This window comes from Liolophura sinensis, chromosome 13, assembly GCF_032854445.1.
Source record: "Liolophura sinensis isolate JHLJ2023 chromosome 13, CUHK_Ljap_v2, whole genome shotgun sequence".
In the NCBI taxonomy this organism is placed as follows: domain Eukaryota; kingdom Metazoa; phylum Mollusca; class Polyplacophora; order Chitonida; family Chitonidae; genus Liolophura; species Liolophura sinensis.
The window spans coordinates 24,005,276-24,032,056 of NC_088307.1; the positions used below are offsets into that span (position 1 = coordinate 24,005,276).

The 26,781-nt window shown below is 40.2% G+C and overlaps 1 protein-coding gene across 4 annotated transcripts in view; it reads left to right on the top strand.

The window, feature by feature from the left end:
* LOC135480560 (LIM domain transcription factor LMO4.1-like) overlaps window positions 1-26,781 on the top strand; it is a 47,860-nt gene that overhangs the window by 18,048 nt on the left and 3,031 nt on the right. For all 4 annotated transcript variants that reach the window (XM_064760420.1, XM_064760419.1, XM_064760422.1 and 1 more), the window contains 2 exons: window positions 6,615-6,966; window positions 19,839-20,076. In XM_064760420.1, the coding sequence (XP_064616490.1) occupies window positions 6,656-6,966; window positions 19,839-20,076 (549 nt within the window). In that variant the 5' untranslated portion in view covers window positions 6,615-6,655. The remainder of the gene's footprint in view (window positions 1-6,614; window positions 6,967-19,838; window positions 20,077-26,781) is intronic.

Consider the following 26,781-nt stretch of genomic DNA (forward strand, 5'->3'; position numbering starts at 1 on the left):
GGTTTATTTAGTTGACTTACGTCTATCTTACTTGTCAGTTCTAAATGGACTTTTATAAGTAGCCGTCTGTAGAAAGTGATAATTTCATCGCGGTCGATTGGTCTCTTACCAGGCAACAAGGTCGCGTGTTCGAATGCAGCTTTCGCGGTTTGCCAGCAGTGGCTTTGTAAGTCCTGAGATTTGTCAGGTTCTTGATGGACGGTGGTTGTTAACTGATTTCTTTATCCATAAATACTATAACCGTCTTGTAAGTGTCATTCTTGAGTGCTACGTTAAATAAATAAATAAATAAATTAATAAATAAATGGAAAGGTTACTGGATAAATAAATATTTTTTTTACTATAGATATAAGAACAACGTAGATATTTCCAAGTAGAGGTGACGAGTGGGACAGCTCGGAAGCCGGACCGCGTGATGACCGACATCGTTCCACACATACATATATAGCGTGTACGGCGACTTCAGCACATTTTCTTTATCCCGACGTATATTTTATATGTTTGTGACAACGCCTAATTTATGTCATTGTGCCATACCCTGAACACACCACATGGTTTGAACAAAATCAAGTAAAAACATTGGATGAAAAATGCTTAAAGAAAATTAAATGTGTAGCACTTTGATTTCAGACAAGTTAAGTATGTATGTTTAGGAGATGTTAAACCCCAGTGTAGTCTGTATAACTATAGATTGGATTAAGAGACAATGTGAAAACGTGAAATGCACGTAAGATTTCACCCACGAAACACTGACCTCGAGATAATGACATCTTAGACGTGTTTAAACACCAGTTTTTAATAAGATATATTTGTTCAGAAATCGTCTTTTAAAATTAAATTTGATTTATTTCATTCTTGAGTGACACTATAAGTGGTGGACACTTTCGCAGTCTTACGTTCGTTGACGACCACTTGTATTCCAGCCATATGGAGTACGTTAAACGCGGTGTTAAAATTCCTCAGTAACTTCTTGAGTATAGCGTTAAGTAACAAATCAATTTAATTAAAATTAAATGTTTATTCTGACAAATTCAATATGATTTTATTTTAACTGTTTTTGTATTAACACTATAACGCTCGACTAAATTCATATGTCTGATCAAATTTGTTGTATTTCTGATGTCGATATATCCTCGAATAGCACCTTGATTTTTTTTTTTTTTTATTTGATTGGTGTTTTACGCCATACTCAAGAATATTTCACTTATACGACGGCAGCCAGCATTATTGTGGGAGGCAACCGGGCAGAGCCCGGGGAAAACCCACGACCAATAGAGCTCTGTTTTGTCCGTTAATCTTCTGAGGGGTTTATACATTTTCCCAAGTATTACAATAGGATGAAAAATCGAACCCTTGACATGAATTTGTCATTTTCTTAACCAATCACGAAAGGAATTACCAAACACATTAACTTCATAACTACTGTCAAGCCCACTATTATAACTTATAATGAATCTGTCATTTTACAAATGCCTGGAAATATCTATGCAATGTACTGATTACAAATAAAACAGTAAATTTCAGCTCTTCCTCGCATTTTCAAACTATCCGCTCATCGCCAGACAGTATCTTACACATATCGATGTGACGAAAACGAAGTGGCACCTACGCATTTTGAACCAATGTATATGGGAAATCATTGTATTGTTAAATAGGCGAAATGCTGTCTTAATTCAGTATGAACGATTCACGTACTTAGAAATGTATACACAAGCAAAATCTGTTGGGATACACAAACAAAAGCTGTTGGGATACACAAACAAAAGTTGCTGCATGGGGGGATTATGTGCTTAATGGCTAAAACGCCATTATGTGTATGCACTTGCTTATTTTAAAAGCATGCACATGTGGCTTCCGGGGCTCCAAATTGCTAAGTACATAAACTGCATGCATGTCTCTCTCCAACCTTTGGCACAGCTGGGAAAACTTTTTTTATTTGTTAATTCTGCTGCTTGTGCAGCACGCGTTATTCAAGATAATCTTACATAGGAGGGCTGATGGGTTTTAATCTGTAGACATATTTGTAGATATTGGACCTGTTTCAGAATTTACAAATTTTGGGCTGAATTCCCAAAGTTTAACTTTTTTTGCAAAAGAAAATATTTGAAACTGGATGCTCACAATAGGCAGAAATCGAATTCCTACAGCATAGAATCAGAGGTTAAAATTGTATTGATTTGTTTCATTCATTTAAGAGTTTAAAGGGAGTTTGGATTACAATTTTCAAATGAAGACCGAAGTCCCAGTTTGTGAAACGGCACCAGGTCTGCATGTTGAACAGTCGTTTATACCAGCAGACATCTGTTGGATGGGCAATTTCTTGTCAATACTAGCACTGAAAATGGGGACTTGGCTCAGTTGGCTAGCGCAGCCTATTGACACAGAGGCCTCTCACCAATGCGGTCGCTGTGAGTTCAAGCCCACTTCATGCTGACTTCATCTCCGATCGTACGTGGGAAGATCTGTAAGCAACCGGCGGATGGTCGTGGTTTTCCCCATAGCTCTGCCCGGTTTCCACACACCATAATGCTGACCGCCGTCGTGTAAGTGAAATATTCTTGAGTACAGCGTAAAAAACCAATCAAATAAATAAACAGCATTACAAGTTTCCCAGTCATCTTTCAACACATGACTAAAATAACTGAGGAAAAGATCTGCGTTATGCAACACGGAAGGTTTTATCTCTTATAGATGTCTATTGCAAGTTATTAATAATTTTATTTATTTATTTATTTTTTTGATTGGTGCTTAACGCCGTACTCAAGAATATTTCCCTTATACGACGGCGCCCAGCATTATGGTGGGAGGAAACTCACAACCATCCGCAGGTTTACGACAGACCTACCCAGGTACGGCCGGAGAGGAAGCCAGCATGAGCTCGACTTGAACATCACATCGACCGCATATGTGAAAGGCTCCTGGGTCATGAAGCTGCGCTAGCGCGCTAACCGAGACAAGGAGGCGCCCTATTATTTTACTAGGTGGCCAAGCACTCTGTGCTGGGACCTTAGCATCACTCAGGCCAGACATTCTGTTAAAATTAACAGATTAAGTTTTTGAGTGTACCACTTCTTTTTCTTTTATATCATAAGAAAGATTCTCTAACACAACTCACTGTTTACATTTTTTTTCCATTAATATGTTTTTGTCTCACGCCTGTAAAATATATTGCATCCCTAGAAATATAATTTTTGTGTGTACTTTCTGCAAAGAGATGTACATGCAAAGTTACAAGAACTTGTCCCTTGTCTCAACTAGCGCTTGTCAACAAAAATATCAGTTATCTTTATTAAACAAATATTCTTGCAGGGTGGCAGCGTGGCCTATATCGTTTCGCTAAACAGAGTCTATGAGCATTACATGCGAAAAGTTGTTCGTGAACGTCTATAATTCCATTAACTTTTATTTGATATTGGTTTCCCCCGGGCACTGTCCGGTTGCCTCCCATCACAATGCTAGCGGGTGTCGTATAAGTGACTTGTTCTTGAGTACGGCGTAAAACACCACTTAAATAAATAAATTTATTTGACATTTGTTGTCGGTTTCAAACTATGGCTTTAATCCTGCCAATGCTGCTATCTGTGGCTTACGTTTTGATCCCAAGTGCTCTTTCGAAGTGCATGGTAGAAAAAGTTCCTTGAGCGTGTGTAGATTAAAAACTATCACAATAGGGGAGGTTCGACTTCGAACTCTTGAATCGATGAAGGTAGAAAAAGCCCTACTGTATCATGTGACCTGCCAAAATGTTAGGCAACTATTTTTGATCACATTCACTATAACAAGCACGTCTGAAATAACAGTGATATAAAACGTAAAAAGTAATTTAGACAAGACGAATGATGGAGAAAACTGAGATTCTGAACGTTTGTGAACAGGAAAAGTTCCTGAAGGAAAGAACTTACATGTGCGCTTTTGGAAAACAGTGAGACAGGTGATCGGTAAATTAAGGTCAAGAAAGGTTGCTTAATACTTTTTACAAGTCACATGACACAGTAGGACTGTTTTAAACCTTTGACAACAAAAGAGTTCCAACCCGAAACTCCCTTATTAACCGTCTAGAGAATATTAAAGATTAAAGCTCAATCTTAAAAAAATACATATATGCCATCGAGCTTTGGATAGATGATAGGAGCATGTATCAGAAACAGACAGACTTGTTTGATGTTTTTTGCGCGTTTTGTTATTTCAGCCTTTACGCTAGGTTTTTGTATTGATATAGGCATTTACCTGGGTATATATTGATACAGACTATCAATCGATATCAGCGTCAGAGAACCATAAGGAATCTGATCATGTTATTTTACCAAAGGACAAAGATCTTCGTGCAATTAGTCAAAGAAAAGCCACTGGAGATCTCGGCGGGTGAGAGATTCACAAAGTGGCTCCCTCCAGCGAGCACAGAAACACACAGGGGGAGAGAATCCGTAGTTCATTTACCGAGGCCATTTTTACATTAAATGACTGTGTACATGCGTTATAGGAACACAGGGGATAACGATGTTGAAGGCAGGAGTCGACCCACGGGTTAATTGATTAAATAAGGCTAGACTACATTGGCCGGCCATCTGTTGATCAATATAGGGTAATAACGAGACTTGGTCGACGCTGCGAAGGCTACTTAAACCTTTCCATCTGCGCGGAATTAACTTAAAATCCCTTAATGGATTCGGTTTGGCTTTTCTTTCGTACGATATGGATTTTCCCCTCCTTATCAGAGATCAAGTTATCCGTGTTACACTTAGCTCCAACTGAATGGCCGTCTTTGATGACTGTTGGGAGTCAAAAACGTCAAGTAGGGATCGTATTCGCCTGTCATAGCAGTTTGCCTTTTGTCACATCAACTCGCACAACAGTCCCTTTCTGTTGTGCCGTCGTGTCGTTGTAATAGCGTAGATACATAGGGTGCACATCGACATGCCTTCATATATGTCGTACAAGGTGTGTATATCATCCTTTCTAACTTGTTCTTAATTTATTTACTTATTTTATTTATCTGTTTACTCTGATTTTAACCTTCCGACGTACGACTGGAGAGGAAGCCAGCATGAGCTAGACTTGAACTCAAAGTGAGTGGAAGAAAACAAAACAAAAAACAAAACAAAAACAAAACAAATAACAACAACAACAAAACGCAAAGACAGCGTGGACTGTAAAAGCCACCCAGAATAGTTAAACTCTAGGCATTGTAGAGATGACCTTCGGTGAGATGGAATAGTAACTCCATCCAAACAGTTAGAATAAAACCCTTACTGAGGTAAACTGACAAGAGGCAGTCTTTCTTCGGTTACGTGTGACCATTTGCATGCACCCTGCTGTCGCTTCTCTCGTCTTACTCTGTGCTGCACGTCTTTAATTATATTGATACCTACATTGGGCAGGAGATTTCTAAACACCAACGCCCTCAAAGATTGTGGGGATTTGTGTAAGCGGGCGAAAGACGCTCGTGTGATTGCCGTTCGCACGGTCTAACGTTTGCAGAAGGGCCTCGATCTTGTCTTTCACCAATATGGTCTGTATATCTTTAGGACGCAATCGGTAAGTACGTCAGTCACACGTCAAATGTCATTGGTTTACGCCATAAAGCCATAAAACTGTCAACTATCGCATACAAATGAAAACAAAATATCGAAACCATACACTCTATGCAAATGGTGGCGGGAAACCGGGTGACCGATATTTTGGGTGGTGCAGCAACGATTTTTGAAGAATTAGTGGCATTTAGGCTGGCTATTTACATGGAACTATCAACTTGTGACCTTGCAAATTCTGTCAAAACATGGGCAGTGGTGCACCACAAATGCCGTACTTAGGAATGTACGACTGTGCTCAGCCCTTCGCCCAGGTGCCTGACACAAGTCTGGCAACCAAAGCATGCATGGAGAGCTTACCAGTGGAAACCAGAGCAGCTACGACCCCGTGGTAGTTGGCAAATTGTCACACGTACCTGATGGAACCCAACATCTTGACAATCTATCTCCGTTAGGGTTTTATTATAATTGTTCCTGAATATGATTATAAAGTAGCAACTTACAAATTCCTAGCTAAACGCCATTAACAGAGGCACGCAAATAATAACCAATGTAGATTTGATATGGACGTGGTATCTCGAATAAATCTATGATGGTCTTATGGCTGCGAACATTTATTTAACAGTTCCATTTCTTTTACATCATATTCGATCTTTTGATAAATCACTATTAAGGTCATTCACGCTGACAAGTCTCCGAACAGCTGAGGAAACCTTTGAAAAACTTCAAATCTAAAGTTACCTGAATGGCCTCCAGCCAGCGAAACTCACCGTGGCCATAACTTTCGTTCCATGCTGCTTTCGTCGACTTTATGTTTGGATCTTTAAGTTGCAGTGAAAGCGCAATTCATGCTTGTACATGTACGTCTATCCCAGATTACAGATATTTCTCGTATTATTGAAGTCTGAAAACAGTTTCTCTTTTTCATGTTACAGTATTTGTTTTTTACGCTGTTTTGTGTGTGAATTGATGCTACGATAATGTCAGAAATGTTGTTTTTCTATTTTGTAGGTAACAAGTGGCATGAGGCCTACTAACACATTTGGACACTCTGATTCATTAATTCCTAAATTTCCTTGTTGACAGGATTTGGAGAAGATACCCACATTACTACAGCTTATTCCAGGATGCCTACGCCGTCGTCGACTTTGCTCAACAATAACAACAACAACAGTCTTAATTACAACAACAACAAGAACCATAACAACAACAACAGTATGCCGACGCCTAAATTGACTGTGTCGAACTCCACACGTGGTGTGAAGGCTTGTTCAGGATGCGGTGATGAAATCCTTGATCGCTATTTGCTACACGCTCTCGAACGATACTGGCATACTAACTGCTTAAAGTGCTCCTGTTGTAACGCCCACCTAGGAGAAATAGGATCATCGTGCTTTACGAAAAACGGACTGATTCTGTGTAAAAACGACTACATAAGGTAAGTCATTGACCGTTGTGTACCTAATCTGTTTCTTTCGAGTCTGTGTGACCAGATCTATCGTCTTCACAATGAGTTAATTGTTCTGTCACGCAAAAGCCGAATCCAAGTAAATGTCATCATGGAAAATATAACCGAGTGCGGCGAGCTGCACGAAACAACAAGGTCAGTGCGTTAATAGGTGATTGAAAGAGGAAAACCGACGTACTTTCTCGTATACATCTTCCTGTAAAGAGTGATGCTTCTTCGGAGTGGCTTCCAGGCAATCAAAACGCAGCTGAGATAGATATGTTTTATTATCGATACTGTATGTAAGCCCTACTAGCCTGATTTTTATTCAACACTTTTTGAATACTGATTTCACGCATTCGCTTAGAACACAGGCCTACCTTGCGCGTTTCCAACATCATTGAAAACTGCTGACTGGTTCTCTGTATGATTCCACTATAATTTTGTTCTGTATATATACTTTCTTACAACATTCTTTGGCGGTTTGTGTTTAAACGTTGTTTTGGGATGTGGTCATGCTGTTATTGACCATATTGGTTGACGGCTCGTATACGAATGTCTGTTTCGACGCATAGATTAAACAGGTTTTCGAGGTAAACACAAGAGCGCAGTACCTAAGCAAATTATACACGTGGCCATTTGTCAACTATCAGACTGCTGTCGTTGGTCTGGTTTTACTCTACGTGCTGTATGAAGTCTTTTTACATTGTGTTTGCTAATCTGGAACGTGTATTACAGTTGACTGTTGTTATACGAATGTCTGCTATACGATCGACGTCAATATTGTTGCTCTGATAAATTGTTTTTAAATTGTTGTATTTTGGGGGGGGGGGGGGGGGGGGCAAAAAGCGTTAATGTCTGCAATAACCTTGCAGACATTCACTATGAGACCAGCTCTCAGATATGTGTCGTTGAGATAAATGATGAATAATACCTCCAAGGTTATATCTATATTGGCGGAAATACAAGACCATGCAGGGTGTAATTTAATAAGTCATTGACAAAGGTCTGTTTCATACATACGGGCAATTGGAGGTGTTTACTACGGTACGTAAGCCATACCTGGCATAACTTTGTACCCTCATTTGTACTAATGTAAGATGTATTCAGAGGAGCGAGTCCTCTTGTCTTTGACACATAGACTTGAAATCGTACACGCGGGCCTAATTGAAAACCATGTGGTATAAGCCTCATCTGCTCTCCATCATTTAAGTGTCGCAGCGCTAACCTGGTTAGGATTTTTATCAAATTTGGCGCCACGCGGGTAGTGCGTTTTCGGATCGCGCGTTTAGCAAGCAGCTGCGGTACATATAGGGTTCCGGCACGCGTCTGGCCTGGACTCTTCAATAATAAGTTTCATAATTAATAAACGGAAAGACTGGCGTATAAACTAACGGTTCTTGTCAACGACCAGATGTCTCTGACCGATTGTCTTAGAAAGAAATAGCACATGGTTCAACACGGGAAACTGAGCCTATATACCGCCCTAATGACGTGTGGCCATTTCCTCGTCTTTGAGATTAGCGCTAGAGTGGTGATAGCAAAAGGCGATAGCGCATCGGTGCTTTCGGAATAACTGTGACCTTCTGATGATTAATAACCAGACAACATTATTGTCATTCAATCCTCGGGCTTAAATTATACCGAATTACCCCTCAATTAGAAGTTGTCAATCAAGGACAGCATTCTCTACGGTATCTTTTTTCACTAAGGCCGAAAATCGGCTTCAAGATGTTCATTTTGGCGATTTGTACAATTTAGAAATGTACTGGGGATTTAAGAAGTGTCATGAAAACAGTGTCCTTACCCTTTTCCGTCGGTAAATGCTGCAGTATACTATCAAGAAACCAACGCGCCAATGAAAATCTGTTGTCCGAAAACACGTAAATATCCACAGCATTTTTCAACAAGCAATTTTATTTATTTATTTATTTATTTATTAACTGGTGTTTTACGCCATACTCAAGAATATTTCACCAAAACGAGGACAACCAGCGTTATGTTGAGAGGAAACCTCGCAGAGCAAGGGAGAAACCCACAACCATCCGCCGGTTCCTGGCAGACCTTCCCACGTACGACCGGAGAGGAAGTCCGCATGAGTTGGACTTGAACTCACACCGACCACATAGATAAGAGTCATCGCGACGTGTTCGCACACTAACCGTCACGGCAACGGACACCCCGAAAGCAATTTTAGCCCAAGTTGATGATAATATTGTGGTTACATATGGCTAATCCAGGGCAAGTAGATGTATACGCATCAAGGTTTAATACACAAGTAAGGTGCTAAAAATCTCCCATTCAGTTGCACTGAAACCAATGTTTACATTTGACCTGCATTTAAATTATTCACGGGCTACGGGTTTGAAAATCGAATTGTATTTAATGGCTAAAATATTGTTTAGCCTGTATCGGATCCGGTAGATTTTTCCTTCTTCGTATAGAGTAAAAGTTTGAAATACAGCACTGATGACCGTTCTAGCAGCGATTTTTTTTTTTATCTGTGTTAATTCATAACATTCATGAATGAACATCTGAAAAATTCAAAACCTTCTTGGCTGGAATTGTGGTTTATACAGGCCTGTTTTATACATTCACATGTTGTCATGGTAAAAATGAGAGTAAGCATCCCCGATATCTGGCCATTTGCATTGTCTTAATATTATTGTGTGATAAATGTGGTGACAGCACAGTATTGTGAGTATTTCGAGTAATTCTAGACGAGTGACGTCTAACAAATTGCAATTAATATCTCTGCATTTTTTTTCTATCTAAACCATGGTGCAAGGGGGCGTGTGATTTGTTACTATTCATGCATTTACAGAGTAAAACCCTATCTGAGATAAACTCACAAAAGTCTATATTTCCCCGGTTACGTGTGATCATTTGTCAGTTATCACACTATCGTCGCTGCTCTGTTTTTTTTCTTTCTACATACTGTACGCGTCTTTAATTATATTATCATTATTAAAGAGCGTTTCGTGTAATGAGTCGGACTTTCATAACAGCCACGATGCCAATTAGTATCAAAGTCTAAGTACGTAACAAACATGGAGCACTATTATACAGTTAATTGAATACCAGATTTCATTTTTCATAACCGTTCTCTTCTTCAGTTGCGATTTTAAGTCAGGCCATAAGTTTGTGAGGTGCATGCCACAGGGCGGTGGTTTTACTCTATCAATTAGCTTGGTCGCTAAAGTGAAGATTCTTTAGTATTGCGTGAAGTCCCAATCAAATTAACCCTTTGCCTGACTACTTGTCCTCTGTATGATATACATATAATATAATTAAAGACGCACAACATTTAGAGAGTGTAACGGCTTCGGTGGTCAACTGGATAGAGCGTCAACCTCGAATCCGGGATCAAACCCGGGTTGCGTCATACCAGAGACTTTAAATGTCAGATCTGGTGTCTTCGGCGTGATAGTTCAGTGGCGGCTGCACTTTGGCGAGATGAACTCGTCCTTTCACAAAAAGACACACGAAAGCAAACATTTGCACACACTCACTTAATGACTCCTCCTTGTTAATTACGACCTAAAATAGATATTGTTAAATATGACGTAAACCTCCAAGCATTCATTCATTCAATCATTGATAGAAAGAGTAAGGCAAGAGCAGAGACGACATGCGACATTTTATTCTAGTTGTTCATTGTAAATGCTTAAATGTTAGCCCCCTGGCACCATGTCTTAAGCAGAATTAGGTCAAAAAAATATTCAGTGATGTTAATCGCAATTTGTTAGACATCACCGGTATAGAATTACTCAACATGCTGTGTTATCATCACATTTAACATACAATCATATTAAACAATGCAAAGGAATGAGATCTCAGGGATGCTTGGTCCACCAGCAGATATGCTTTCTTAATTTGTTTTTACTTGTCAGCTTTTTGCAACTTTTTGTAGCCATGAGATCATGATCTAATTATATATATGCCAGGGACCACACATCTATAAGTACACAGGTGCAGATAATTTAACATGTCGAACATTCCTTACAGCAAATCAGTTTTCTTGAGATTTTTGTATTACATGTATACAAATTTTACATATTCAGATTTAAGCTGTGTGTTTGGGTTTTTTTTCAAGGGTCAGTAGGCAAATATTTCTGTTTTTTACCACAAGAAGAATCGCACAATTCTGTTGTGTTCGTTGACAAATATATGTCGTTACTTTTTAAGCATTTGCATGAACAGTTGAAATACATCCCTATCTAAGGGTCATTAACCATAGAGGGTCATATTTCACCGGTTACGTGTGACCATTTGCTGATTATCACACTGCCGTCGCTGCTGTTTTTTTTTTTTTTTTTTTGCTCTCTGTGCTGTAGTCTTTCATACAGCTTTGTTAAGGCTACACGGTTGGCCTTTGACCCCTCAGCTCTGCAGTGAAGGCGGCTGTGTTGTAACTACTTAATCAATCATGATTACGCCTGGTGCTAATTAGTCATTAGTGACCTCTGGTATGCCACCTGGTGGCCTGTCAAGGGAAGTCACTCAGGTGGGCAACAGGTTAATTAAACACAAATGATTTCCTGCCTCGCTTTCTTCATTGACGCTCGATATGACCTGTGTTACCGTACAGGAGGTCCATGTAATGTTGCGACCGGCCAAACAACCTAACTGATCAATCAATCAACACATCAATCAGTCAGTCAATTGATTTTGAATAATTCTAGAAAAGTTTTTATTTCACATCTTTTTTTCTGTTCATTTTCCTGTCACCTTTGATCAATGTGTTATTTCGGCTCGGTTTCCTCTTATCTTTATCCGGCCTCCACCTATTTCTGTTCGGTTTCATGTCACCGTCGCTCAGTTTTCTATTTCTGCTCGGTTTTGTCTTACCTTTGCCTGGTCTCCACCTGTTTCTGTTTGGTTTCCTCCTATCTCTTCGTGTGGCCTACATCAATTGACCGAGTCATATAAATTTACATGTGATCCTCACAAATCGAATGGTGAATGCGAAATGGAAGTTGATGATGAAGAAAGAGAAGAATTTGTCAACAACAGAGTCTATAATGTAAAGGAAGAGTATGAGAATACATTATAAGAATAGACTTTTATAAGAATATAGAAGGAAAGGCACCTAGGTAAAATGTATATCCCTATGAGGATGATGTTTTTACCATCACGACTGGCAGTTGACAAAATTATTGAATAAATGAATAGTTATTAATATAAATACAGAGATATTCTAATCATAGTACAGCGTGTAGACAAACATCCGACAAAAGCTTGTGTCGTCACGAGCGCCCAACACCAATCGTGTATGAGTATGCTTCGTCATCTAAGCCAACTGTACCGACTGTCTTCCCGGTATCACTGGATCTATGCGTCGAAACAGACGTTCGTATACCAGCCGTCAACCAATTAGAACGTCCAAAAAGGAAACTGTTGACTGCTTTTCTGTTACATTCTATGCTAGGCTTATTTACTATTTACGAATTACTTCATTCATATCCCTGTGGCAACTGGTGTTTTCGGTTGTTTTGGACACAGGAAATGTGATTGTCAACTTGGACCCTTATGGTTTACAAGTGGAAAACAATTGTGGGAATTGACGTTGATATTCAAGTCTGACATAAAGCTCTTAAAGAAAGCAAAGTTATTTGAGATAAGCCCTCTCTGTGAACTCAAATGATGTTCGAATGCATTTATAATTCTGATCTACAAAAGTTCTAAAAGGAAGGCAAAGGTATTTTAGAAGCCCTCCTCTGAATTTAAATCATTTTGAATGCATTTAGTCTGATCTAAAAAAAATGCTAAAAAAAACAACAAAGGTACTTAAGCCCTCCTCATGAATTCAAAATGGTGATTAAAAGCATTTAATTCTAATCTAGAAAAGCTCTTGATGGAAGGCAAAGGTATATTAGATAAGCTCCCTCTTGAATTTAAAACATACTCTTGAATTTAAATCATGTTTGAATGCATTTAGTCTGATCTAAAAAAATACAAAAAAGACAACAAAGGTATTTAAGCCCTCTTCATGAATTTAAAATGGCGATTAAAAGCATTTAATTCTAATCTAGAAAAGTTCTTGAAGGAAGGCAAAGGTATTTTAGATAAGCCCTCCTCTTGAATTTAAAACATGCTCTTGAATTTAAATTATGTTTGAATACATTTAGTCTGATCCCAAAAAATGCTGAAAAGAAAACAAAGGATGCATTTAATTCTAATTCTAGAAAAGTTCTTGAAGGAAGGCAAATGTGTTGTAGATAAGCCCTCCTCTTGAATTTGAATCATGTTGGAATGCATTTTATTTAACATTATCTGTTATCTTTCTTTGCCTCGGTGCCTGCACGGAACCTGCGAGTGAATGCACATTACGTAAATGAGCATGCAAACGACTTTGGAAAGCTATAAAGAAGTTCGGTTATGAAACATCAAACGAGAATCAAGATTCAGCTAGATATAAGCTAATGTGATAGCCCATCGACTTAATGGAGTCTTTATTTCGCTTCCGCTTGTCTTACGAAACAAAGGGTATATTTTCTCACATTGCCTTTGACGTTTTTATCTTTTTTCTAGTAATACTGTGACATTTTGGGTTGTATGCAAAAACTGAACGCGTGTGAGTGTTCGGTTGATTTCAAAGACACTTCCGAAAAAAAGGAAATGCGTTTTTTACCCCCTTTTCCAGTATTCGTCTTTTCAAACGATCTGGTTTTTCCCTACATTCAACTGTTAAACAATAATGTTTGTTTAAGAAGGCAGCACTTATGCTCTATGGGACGGAGCGTGTCTTTCGACGCGTTGTTTTCAATGTTTGCCGAGGCATGTATATGGTATGGATTACATATTGATGTTGAGGAGAACAGTGGGTGTTATAGAATCGTTTGATAACTTCAGACTAATAGTGAGGATCTCTTAGAAAGGCTTGCGCTACACACGCTAATTCAAGACAAGTTTTACGAACACAAGACCAGGGTAAGGATATTAAAACCAGAGCGGGCGATTGAAACGACAGTGTGGTATATAGCTGGCAAATGATTACACGCAACAGGTGAAATTCGGCTTCTTGTCAGTTTAACGCATTTAGGATATTTAACTGTTTGTGTAAGTGATTAAAAGACACCAAATGCCCAAATGTGTATATACATCGATAAAGTATCCCACGGGGAGCTTAAAAGCATAGCTTAGTATTTCTGCAATGTTGCATATCGGAGATATCCCAGTTCAAAATCTCGCAATCAATTAAATTCTCGCAATTTAAGAAAATCGAAGGCGCCGTTGTTTTATCAATTTTTACCAATTAGGTGCGAGTTAGTTCAATAACCCGAGAACCCAGCCGTTTCCGCTCATGTCACTCAAACCTTGTGTTGCCTTTTAGTAATATGTACGTGGCGTATGAGTGACTCACCGTCGTGTTTCGGATTTCTTTATTTTACTATAATGGCTCATCCCATGGCCTAGTAAGAATTCAAGATTAGAATAAGATTTATGTGTTGCTGAACTTGAAATATCAAAAATGTAAGGCAGTGTTACTCAAGATTAATTTACCGATTTCCTGTCTTAAGGTGTTCTCAATTGGTAATGTAGTGCTTGTTTTGTCTTTGGCTATAGAAGAGCTCGAACTTGAAACTGCTCTATTAGGTAAAAAAGAACACAGTGGTGTTCATTGCAATGTAGTAGACATCGCTGGTTCACACGCTCTTATATATGGTTAAAAGGCATAGCTGTTCACGTGACGTCAACGGATGCACTAATTCTTGGTTATAATTGCTAACATGGCGGCGCTTTCGTACGGGTATATTCTCAACGTGCGCCAGTTTGCTTACTTTAGGCTGTGGTTTATTATACATGCAACATCACAAAAATAAGTTTGCTTTTTTCAAACTTGATGTGGAATACTTCGTCCTTACACATATAAAAACATTTTTTTCTAATGCTATATTATCTTTTGAAATATTCTTGAATACGGCGTAAAACACCAGTTAAATAAATAAATAAATAAGTATATTTTCTTTGAATTATCTTGCGGTAAGCTAAAATCATTCGTTCCTTTACACACGTTATTAATTAATTAAGTCATTCTCAAAGAAGGGTTGGCATAGTTGTTTCCTTACAGGGGCATCCGTGGCCCGGGTGGTTAGCACGTCATCGTGGCGCAATGGCCCAGAAGCCTCTTCACCAATGCGGTCGCTGTGAGTTCAAGTCCATCTCGTGCTGGCTTCCTCTCAGGTCGTACGTGGGAAAATCTTCCAGCAACCTGCTGATGGTCGTGGGTTTTCCTAGGGCTCCTCTCGCTATACTGATGACCGCTGTCGTAAGAATGAAATATTCTTGAGTACGGCGTAAACACCAATCAAATAAATAAATATATAAGTTATTTTCTAACGACTACAGAAGTGCATTGGTCAGGAGCTTAATTACGTCTTTGTGGACATCAGAGATCCGAAACGTTCCTTTCATATCGTGAGTGGTATGAGTGTTAAGCGTTGTGGAATATTTCCACGATGTACTTTACGCTTTTCAGTTCGGCTCACTTTTATTCGGTGCAAAATTTCAACGAGCTATTTCATTTAATCTCGAAAATTACTGATATCCTTCTCTTTTTGAACCCGACATCTGGCAGGGAATCCGAAACAAAAAACGCCGATTGGCCTGAAGGAGTATCGTGAATTGGGCTTGATTAATTTGATGTTAGAGTTACGCCCGAGGTTAGATTGCCTAACAAAGCAAATGTATTTTATCTCTAGTAGGCCCTGCGGTCATTCTAGTCAGCCTGATATTGTGGAGATAGGAAGAGTTTGCTTTTCGAGAGTGTGGGCCAAGTGACTTAGCGCTATTGATTCTTTATGCTATATTATATTGTGTTTAAACAGAATTGGTTAATTTGGAAGGCAGGCGAAGTAGGCTGTCGAAATTTGGTGTTACACTGATACCCCTGGTGTACGATGCCGAACGAGACTTGACAACTCTCTCTTAGAGAACGAAGGAGGCAAAAAGAAGTGTTGTGAGACTCAAGGCGTCGTGATCCCAACCGCTTTAATTGGTAAAGAGAGGGCCCATAATTCGTGACCCTGCTACTCCCTACAGCTTCAAATGTGAAAAATTCCATTGTCGAAGCGGTCTGGAGTGTTGACAAGAGAATAACCGTTATAATTATGCAGTCTCTCCCAGCGTTAACATCGCTCCTTAAATTCTATTAGCGAGGAGACAGGGACTGGAAATCAAATTACGAAAACAGGAAAAGAAACGCTTCGTTGCCCAGGGGAATACCGAGGTATTTTCTTCAAACTGAGACCTTGTAAATATTCGGGGTCAAACTGATTAATTAGTTAGGCACCAGACATTCAATTTCTCCTCAACGAACGAACGTGGAGTAAACTCTTCAGCGAACGGAGGGAGAAAAAGTCTTGACACGAGTTGCGGTAATGCCTCGCGAGATCTAAGACCGTGTCACGTGACCTTTTTCCAAAGACTCCTCACTGTAAACCGGCTAATAACTTGGCGGTGTAATAAATAAGCCGCTAATTAGGCACACCCGTTGGCAAGCCAATTAAAAAACTAATTTCGACCCTTCGTTCTTAATCCACTTATTTCCCTTTGTTGGCTCGCAATTAAGGAATGATTGGGAAGCCCTGTTAGCAAACGAACTCGACACGTAACGTAAAACTGGTCCGATGATTTAACGCAAGGGGCTCGACGCTAGCTGGCACACGAAACTTCCTGGCACGCCACTACTCCCTTCTGCCACACCTTTTCAAAATTAATCTCTCCACTTTCGTCATTTTGTTTAATTTGTCTTACACAACTGAAATTGTTTCGCACTTCCGGTGGCAAACACACAGCAAAACTTTAAACTGAAGATTCCAAATACATTGTGTTCTTGTAACTGATACAGACGAATCAGAAACAACTCAGGAATCCATTCAAGCAACCGTTCAAACCATTATTAAAACCATCTTTTATCCAGGATCTATACTTTTGCTATGAATTATTCCCAGATCTGTCAAATTATTGTTAAACACATGAATTATGTAACGTGTAATAAGTTCGCAGGATATGATATCGATGTATTTAACTTGTGTTTTACATCGCACTCAAGAACATTTCACTTATACGACGGAAACCACCATTAAGGTGGTAGGAAACGGGGAAAAGCTGTGGGAAACCATAGACACGTAGCAATATAGAATGAGGGCACCAAGAAGTTGATGATGAAATGAGGTGAATTACATCTTTTTTAATTGTAGCGACTTGCACGTTATACATTTATTTGTTTCACTGATGTTTTGCGTTATACTCAATGAAGATTATTTCATTCTTACGACGGCAGTCAGATGTATGCACTGGGTAATCTGGACAGAGCCTTAGGAAACCACATCATCTCAATGGATACCTGACAAAAGTCCTGACGCGAAGTGACTCTGGAGCTAACGGAAGCTGGATTCGAACTTGCGACCTCCCTGGCCAAATTCTAGTTGTCTAATTGGAGGCAGTCTAGATCGCTCGGCTAGAGACAATCCCTGAATATAACCATACCTTCATCTGTTGCATGGTTTAGATCCCTTGTGGGGACTGAAGCAATTCAAACCAGCTGTGCCCGATGTGCACATATGTTGATTTCGAATAAAGCACGCAAGGCTCTCCTGCATTGTTATCATTGGTGTGGACATATATTTACTTTAATAGTTTAATGCGGATGGAACGGATTTAATATAAATATATACCCGCTGAAAAAACATTGATAGCTTGCATAGTTTTTGTTTCAACTAGATGTTTTGTTTGAATGTGAAGCTAAAAAAGTTTTTAAAGAATTCATATTATGTCGGTGCATTTGAACAACTTCCACAGAATGCTGCGGGTTTCGTATTTAATTTCAACATTCAGTGTATACATAAAGAACGCATGGTCACTATGTACGTTTCCATTAAGAAATAGCTACGAATGGAATTCAATAAAAATAACAGTTGTGAATATGGCTGGTCAGAAACAGCTATTTGAGAATAAAGCTGGAATCCGTTCTGAACATATTTGGTAAGGATATCTCTCTGAATGGAAACACGGAGGAAATGAGTGAAAGGCCTGATATAATTGAAAATAAACGATAAACGAATTTTAAAAAGCGTTTCTATATTATATACATTAAACTCTGAAGAAAATGAAAACAGCGAATCATATTTTGGAGACCATTTCATAAAGTTCGATATGCGCGGTTGTCTTTAATTGTTACGCATGCGCAGTCCTTCTCCGGGACAACACGACATTTTAGGTGCTCCACAGACCGTGGCCAAACCACTTATGCTCAGTGTCAGACTAGTGTGTCTATCTGATGAGACTCTAACTTCACGGTGCTTGATATGAACTACTGATCCAAACAACAGACTGTTATCTGCCCAAGTAATCTGCTAGAGATCAAGTGTGGTGATAACCAAGGTAGATCATATACACAGATATGCCAGAAGCGGTTTTAATGGCTGTGTAAACCTCATGGTGGCTAAGCCCCATGTCCTAGCAAAACATCCTTTAAATGCTGTCACAAATGTCACCAACTTGCGTTTGTTAATCTCTGTGTTTGATTTCTTTGTCTTGTGTTTTTATGTCATGCGCTTGAGATGACATAAACTTTAATGGGGGTACCGTGTGCGGGTGGGGGATGGGTGGGCTTGAGTAGAGCTAAGAAACTGTTGTATTAAGGGAAAGAAATTAGAGACTATATACATGTATATCATACTCCTTGGTACGGGGTCAGGAAATGAGTTCGCCTCATAAGATCTGTGTTAACCTCTTATGGGCATGTTTGTCTCCAGATGGTATAGAAGTGAACTGCTAATTTATTCTTAGTCTTTTCCAACGATTTTACCCAACAGCAGTCTGAATATTTAATTTAAAAAAGAGAAGAAGTTCGTAACACTATCAAATTATGTCCAGCAATATATTTGTGTCTATTTTAATTTGAAAGTTTCAACAAATCAGTCTATAATTCATTATATATGTAATTCAGTCGTTCATTATTCATATAATTGTATGTAAATTATTTGAAATTTGTAACTTATTCTTTAAAAACAGTTTATGAATGTGGTTTCTGCCTAATAAGCTGCTGTCTTTTTGCTTACTTTGCGGTATGTGACCTGTATGGCGTTTTGTGATGCGTGGCAATTTAGCAAAACTATTTAACAGCAAGACAACTTGAAGCACCACTTATTATAATAGAAAGACGGCTTCAGTTAATAGCAAGACGAAATCTTTTCTTACTTCCGTTTAAATGATGCTATGTGCTGCAGCAGAGTCATGGACAGCTATATGCACATCGAGAATACTATTTATGACATAGCCACCAGGTTGTTTTATTTATTTATTTATTTATTAATTTGATTGGTGTTTTACACCGTACTCAAGAATATTTTACTTATACGACTCCGGCCAGCATTATGGTGGGAGGAAACCGGGCAGAGCCCCAGGGAAACCCACGACCATTCGCAGGTTGCTGGTAGACCCAGATTGTTTGAACAATGAACATATAGTCAGTCTCGAGATTAATATCCGCAACGCAACAAATGAATTAGTCAGCCAACTAATCGAGCCAACTAATTTGTCAGGAAATCGATCTTACAGTCAATCAACAATTCTGCAATTCGGCAGTTAATACGTTAACTAATCAAGAAGGGCAAACAGTTACTAAGAGTGAGCTATATCATCAGTCGAGGACAATCATGTGTAGGTAAAATACTGCAAACAGGTGCTGTCTCAGCTTGCAATTATGGACTTGGAGCCTCCCTTCATGTTATAACTGTGGTGCACGAATGTCAGACTTCGCGCGGCAATTGATAAAACAATCAGTAAAACAAGGTATTAATCAACAATTAAGTTTGTAAGTCAGTGACTTAATCAATTCTCTTTGTCCTCCTCAGATTGTTCGGTTCTGGCGGAAGCTGCAGCTCGTGTGGCCAGACGATTCCAGCCAGCGAGTTTGTGATGAAGGCTCAAGGGAACGTTTACCACCAGAAATGTTTCACCTGTGTGGTCTGTCAGTGTCAGCTCGTGCCAGGTGACCGGTACAGCATCCTTAACGGCAGTCTCGTGTGTGAGCAGGACTACCCCAAAGTCTTGAAAGGTCACGTGCCCTTACCCAACAGACCTGCGCACAAGGTGAGATAGTTCTACTAGGTTTGACATATTGATTTTTTTGATTCCTTGAACTATTGTTATGCTCCCTACTCACGTGAGATTATCACGTGTACGATAACGGTCAGTTTAATGGTTGGAGGAAACCAAAGTTAACTCGGGTTAAACTACCGACATTTGGCAAATTACTGATGTACTTTTATACGTGTAGCATACAGACATATTGGTGGAGGCCAAGTGGTGTTCAACGAAGTTTAAGACTTTGTGAACGACCATACGAGCGTCGCCGATCTACGAACTTTTAAAGCTAGGGAATAAGCAAATTCCATGTCCAAAGCCGGGATTGAACCAGTCCCTACGGGTTTTAGTTTAGATCTAGTTGGTAAGAAGAAAACTAGATCTAGCTTTAGTGACATTTACGCTAGTCTCAGAGCGGTTCATAGACATTGGATAGTCATTAGCTTATACTATTCCCAGGGTTCTTTTTACCCCAAAACGAATACACTTACAAACACGCTCCGTTGTTCTCGCAAAAATGCATTTCCTGACCAGCACTTTTTTGCGAAGCCAATTGGATGCCGGAAGCATCCGAACAATGCCGATTGCAAAGATGTCCGATAAGTGGAGGACTAGGAGAACTTCTGCCACGGACTTAGCTTTAAATCAATAAGGCGGCCTAATGTCTTCCGTTTCTAAATCGTTAATTTCTATAGTCTCCATTTTCACTGGAGCTAAACCAACTATTATAATCCAGCCGCAGCGAACTTAAAAGCCTAATGTTTGAGGAAGTTGTACGAGGCTGTCCGAGGAGCTTCCACGTCCCATCGACCCAGCCTGCTTAATGAGTTTGTTGAACCAGGAGAAGATCAAACTGCCATTAGGAGCAATTGAAGGGAATAAAAACAACTCATAGATTATCTTCGTGATCGTACGCGTTTTTTTTTCTCTTCCCTTTTTCTTATCAGATCAAGCCATCGTTATGATTGCCCGTTTACCAAAAAGCATTGTCAGTCTCGTACGTTGTATGTGCTGATGCAAGTTGCGTTGTCACTTCATGAGGTTTTGTTTTGTTGTCTTTCTCTTTGTCCAGATATCTATTTTAAAAGATGATTGATTTCCAGCCCTGTTCTACATCCTCTTGAGTTCATTAATACTGTTTTAGCGATGACTCAATCACCTTTTTATGGCGACAACGTTTTTAACGTTTTTGGACATGGACTGTCGGTAGTTCACGAAAACATCCACAGCTATTGATCCCATGGAAACTCTAGTTGGTTGATTTAGTTTAGTTGATTGGTGTTTTACGCCGTACTCAAGAATATTTCACTTATACGACCTCTATTTATCCTCCTTATTTCACTTATCCTCCCACCATTATGGTGGGAGGAAACCGGCAGAGCCCGCAGGAAACCCACGACCATCCGCAGGTTGCTGGAAGACCTTCCCACGTACGACCAGGGAGGAAGCATGGAGACTCTAAGATAGAAACTATAGTAGCAACCTAGACATGTTGGTATTCCCCAAGATGTGGATAAAATATTTAGACTCCATACAGTTTTATTTTCCATGCACTATATGGTTCAGTGAAATAAAGAATAAATTCTGGCGACTTTCAAAACCTTCTGGGTTCTATGCATCGAGTATACATAAACGTCATCTATGAAAGGCTGTACATATAGTAGATATGGGACAGCTTTGAAGAAACCATTTACAGTGAAGTGAACAAAAATGCAAAGAGGGAGAATATAGAACATTTTCTTTGTAGCAATGCTTCATTGTGGTTCTTGATGTGCAAACTTTGTCTTCTTGAAATCTGCCGTAGATGTAATGTAGTTAGAATGGCGTCCTTAACCAAACTCTGAGAGTTAATTTTTGTTCTTTTAAATTGAGGGAATTGCGGAAGATCAGTCATTTACTGTGGGTAACTGCATCGGGCTCTCTCAAGCAATAAAACTGACCGCTATCATATAAGTGAAATATCATGTAAATAAATAAAAATAAATAAATTAGCAGAAAACATCATGAGCCATTGTTCTCGTTCTGATTTCGTCAAAAAGTGAACAGCGGCAAGAGAACATAACTCTATACTTTCTCAGAAGGGCGGTCAATGTTTTAAGGTAAAAGAAGGTGGGTAGAGCTCAGGGGAAAGAAGTACACTTCATTTGTTGATTGACAAGCCTTCTGACTTGACTACCAAGGTCTAGATTCGATCCGTGCGACTTTTATTGGTCTGTGACTGCTGGTAGAAGTCACTCGACGAAATAAAATGGAAAAGGTACAATATAATAAAATACTGCAGTTTAGAGAGTAAAACCAGAGCTAAACCAATTTACCCCAAAAGAATGAAAATATAAAGTATTATTACTTCACCGTTATTATCAAAAGGTCTCATGCAGTTATTTAGTACATTAGGCTTAATGGCGTACACATATAGACGGGGTGCGCCAGGATCTGAGTGAAATCATATTACTATTCGTGTCGGGCCAAATTCGCCGGCAGTGATCTGCTCATCCCTCCTTAAACACCCCGGATACTCCTGTTGCTTCTAGTCGGCCCATTAGAGCTATTGCATTTCCCCGACACCACCCATTAATACCGGATCGATGCGCAGCCCGACAAAGGACCACTGGACTTGTAAACATAGCCTCTTACGGTAACTTTGTTGTCGGTCATCGTGCGTCTCCTTGGCCAACTGTCGCAAAACTGGCCTCCTGAGACTGAGGTGGTCGATCGTGCAGCCTTTACGATCAGGGATATGTCAACATGCTTAAACACAATAATGGTGCATTGCCTATTACCTTTATTCTTTACGCCACCCCACTTACCGCATCATCACTGCTTTCACAAAATCCTCCCCTCCTGCTCTTGTCGCAGGTGTGTGTCACAGAATTCTACGAGCGCAGCGTCTGCTATATGTACCGGACCATTATCTTATGAGCTATAGAATCTGCCCTCCGTTGATAGCTAATAGCCTTTTAATATTTTATACCTTAATCTTGAGAGAGGTTCCGGTCGAACGCCGCGATTAATACAATAGCCTTTCTAAAGGGCTCTTCTGTCTCGGAGGTAAAATGAGGCTAAGCTCTTCAGTGATGCACTGTTTAAATGGCCATTTTTGTTTCAAGTCATTGTGTGAAAACGATGTCATATAGTTTGCATCGCGCGTGCTCTCGAGACCTAAGTGAAAGCATTTTCTAGCTTTAGAGGAACGATTGTATTGTGATACCTAGCACGAGCTTGGGGGCCGGTCTATCTGATACTTCCCTGCGTGTGGAAAACGCGATGAGCTTGGCGTTTTTGTCATATAGTTATCAATGTATTGGTTTTGTTTTGAGGCATCCCGTCCTTTTTTATCTTATTGAAAGATATGTCTAATCAATAGAATCGGAATTAATGTTATAGCTTTTTCATTATTAGAGTTTAACAGTTGATCAGTAGAAATCCTTCAATGGATTTATGTTTAGGCACTAAGAAAACGTAGGTGAAGGGCAGTGTGTGTTGTAGACAGTTCGAAATCAAATCAAACGCATTAGAATGATGTGAGAAAATATTATTTTGTTTTGAAGACGTTACAGATATCTTCAACTGACAATCCTGTCACTTGTAAGCCATGATTGAGTAGTTTTGAAAGACAATGTACGAGCCCTCGCGTACCTTTCACCAGAACTGCGTAACCGCCTCTCGCCCGGAGAAGTGTCGTTCAGCGAAGTGTTACCTTGTTAGCTTGTGTAATGAATTAAATTAAAGCCAGCTCGCCTCGACGGAGTCTCCTGTGCCGGCGGAGATACGGCTGTTAGAGCAAGCATCGGGTCAAGAGAGGCGAGGAATTATTACAGGAAATATCCTTATATTTGCGGCAATTTTGCCCGGAGAATGCGGCCTATCTGGGCGGAGTAATCATATTGTCATGCACCTAGGTCCGGGCCCGTCAACCAATTTCCCCAGTCTCTGACCGAGCTTGAAAGCAATCCCCCAAACCCTCCTGGAGTCGCTTCAACAGCCAGCCAACTCTAATTCACTCATTTTCTTCTTTAAACAGAAATTATTAGAGCCGGCCTGTGGTCCGCCTTTTAGCGCGTTTCTATTTCAAAGGGGATTTATTAAATTATATCTCTGCTGCCGGCAATCCTCGCCACTTCTCCTAATTTGCAAACAATCCGTCGCAGCGTCTAATCCAATACTGCGCCATCTTCCGCCATTTTCCTGGAGTGCGCCAAATTGGAACTATCGACAGCTCTGGTTTGTTCTGTCGATCGAGTGACAACTTTCGCTCAAAGAGCTGTCTGCCGGGTCCCTTCACGATTCCCAGCCACTTTGAAGCCCTCGACAATAAATACTCCTTACATCCGCTCAATTATATCATCCCCAGATGAACAATTTCACCGTTTACAAATGCAATTATAAATCCGCTCCGGGCCAATTTTCGATGATGGATTGTGGGATTGAAGGAGTAATGGCGAAACGCTTCTTTTTGATTTGCAATGAAAGCCCCTCGTCTGGCGAACTCTTGTGAAATTCAGTAAACATTTGCGGCTATTATTTTTGAATATTGTATCGACTTTGGATAATGATGATCCCACCAGTCTTGTATTGGACTCCAAATTAAAGCACCAAACATGTGGCAGACATTTACAACGGTAAGAAGGCAACGTCAACTCCAGGGGTGCAACATATTTGGATATGATGCAGTGAAGTGTGTGGCTCTGCATGCATAGTTTAGCTTTCGTAAGTTTTAGTTTATCTGTGTATAAACAGATCTCCTTTACTCCGTGTCCTGGAGTAGCGCAGCACAAAGACCCAAAACCCTCTCACCAGTGCGGCTACTGGGAGTTCATCTCCAGCTCGTGCTGACTTCCTGACAGGTCATGTATGGGACAGTTAGTCAATAATCTACAGATGGGTTTTTCCCGAGCGCTGACTGGTTTCCTCCTGTTTAGGATTTCAGGAACAGTAAAACAGAATACAGAGGTATCCAGTATGTGACCTTCCTTTCTCTGCTCTTAGAACTCGTAGGTAGAAACGGTGCTTTGGTTTGGACAGATTAAGGTTTCCGTTAGATTTACACTCGACGTGGATTCATCACCTCATTTTTAGGGCAATTTAAATGTGAAACGAAGAACCATGTAATCTGTGCATCGAAACAAACATTCGTATACTAGCCGTTCCGGGTCAATAATCACAAAGCCAATTCCCATAACTACACAAACCACCTAAAAAAACTAGGGTAGTATGTAATGGGCAAAATGAGGACAGAATCGTGCAAAGAGGGCAACAGTTTTCAATGATGTTGGAAAAACGCAAGTTATCCCAGACGAATGGATGAAATCAGTACCCAAATCGTGTGCCGACCTATTTGTATCTAAGTGTCTTTGTGGCTAGTAACTATAACGCATACAGGTGGTATTGGCTAGTAACAGTAACTCACACAGGCAGTATTGGCTAGTAACTATAACTCATACAGGCAGTATTGGCTAGTAACTATACTTCCCACAGGCGGTATTGGCAAGTAACTATGACTCATATGGGCAGTATTGGCAAGCAACTATAACTCACACATGCGGAATTGGCTAGTAACTACAACTCACACAGGCGGTATTGGCGGGTACCTATACCTTACACAGGCGGTATTGGCGGGTAACTATAACTCTCACAGGCGGTATTGGCGGGTAACTATAGCTCATACAGGCAGTACTGGCCAGTAACTATAACTCACACAGGCAGTATTGGCTGGTAACTGTAACTCACACAGGCGGTATTGGCTGGTAACTATAACTCACACAGGCGGTATTGGCTAGTACCTATAACTCACACACGCGGTATTGGCGGGTAACTATAACTCCCACAGGCGGTATTGGCGGGTAACTATAGCTCACACAGGCGGTATTGGCGGGTAACTATAGCTCATACAGGCGGTATTGATTGGTACCTATAACTCACACAGGCGGAATTGGCGGGTAACTATAGCTCACACAGGCAGTATTCGCTAGTAACTATAACTCACACAGGCGGTATTGGTCTGGCAACTATGACTCACACAGGCGGCATTGACGGGTAACTATAGCTCATACAGGCGGTATTGCTGGAAACTATAACTCACACAGGCAGTATTGGCGGGTAACTATAACTCACACAGGCAGTATTGGCTGGCAACTATAACTCACACAGGCAGTATTGGCTAGTAACTATAACTCACACAGGCGGCATTGGCGGGTAACTATAACACACACAGGCAGTGTTGGCGGGTAACTATAGCTCATACAGGCGGTATTGGCTGGCAACTATAACTCACACAGGCAGTATTGGCTAGTAACTATAACTCACACAGGCGGTATTGGCGGGTAACTATAGCTTATACAGGCGGTATTGGCTAGTAACTATAACCCACACAGACGGTATTGGCGGGTAACTATAACTCATACAGGCGGTATTTGCGGGTAACTATAACTCACACAGGCGGTATTGGCGGGTAACTATAGCTCATACAGGCGGTATTGGCTGGCAACTATAACTCACACAGGCAGTATTGGCTAGTAACTATAACTCACACAGGCGGTATTGGCGGGTAACTATAGCTCACACAGGCGGTATTGGCGGGTAATTATAACTCCCACAGGCGGTATTGGCGGGTAACTATAACACACACAGGCGGTATTAGCTGGCAACTATAACTCACACAGGCAGTATTGGCTGGCAACTATAACTCACACAGGCGGTATTGGCTGGCAACTA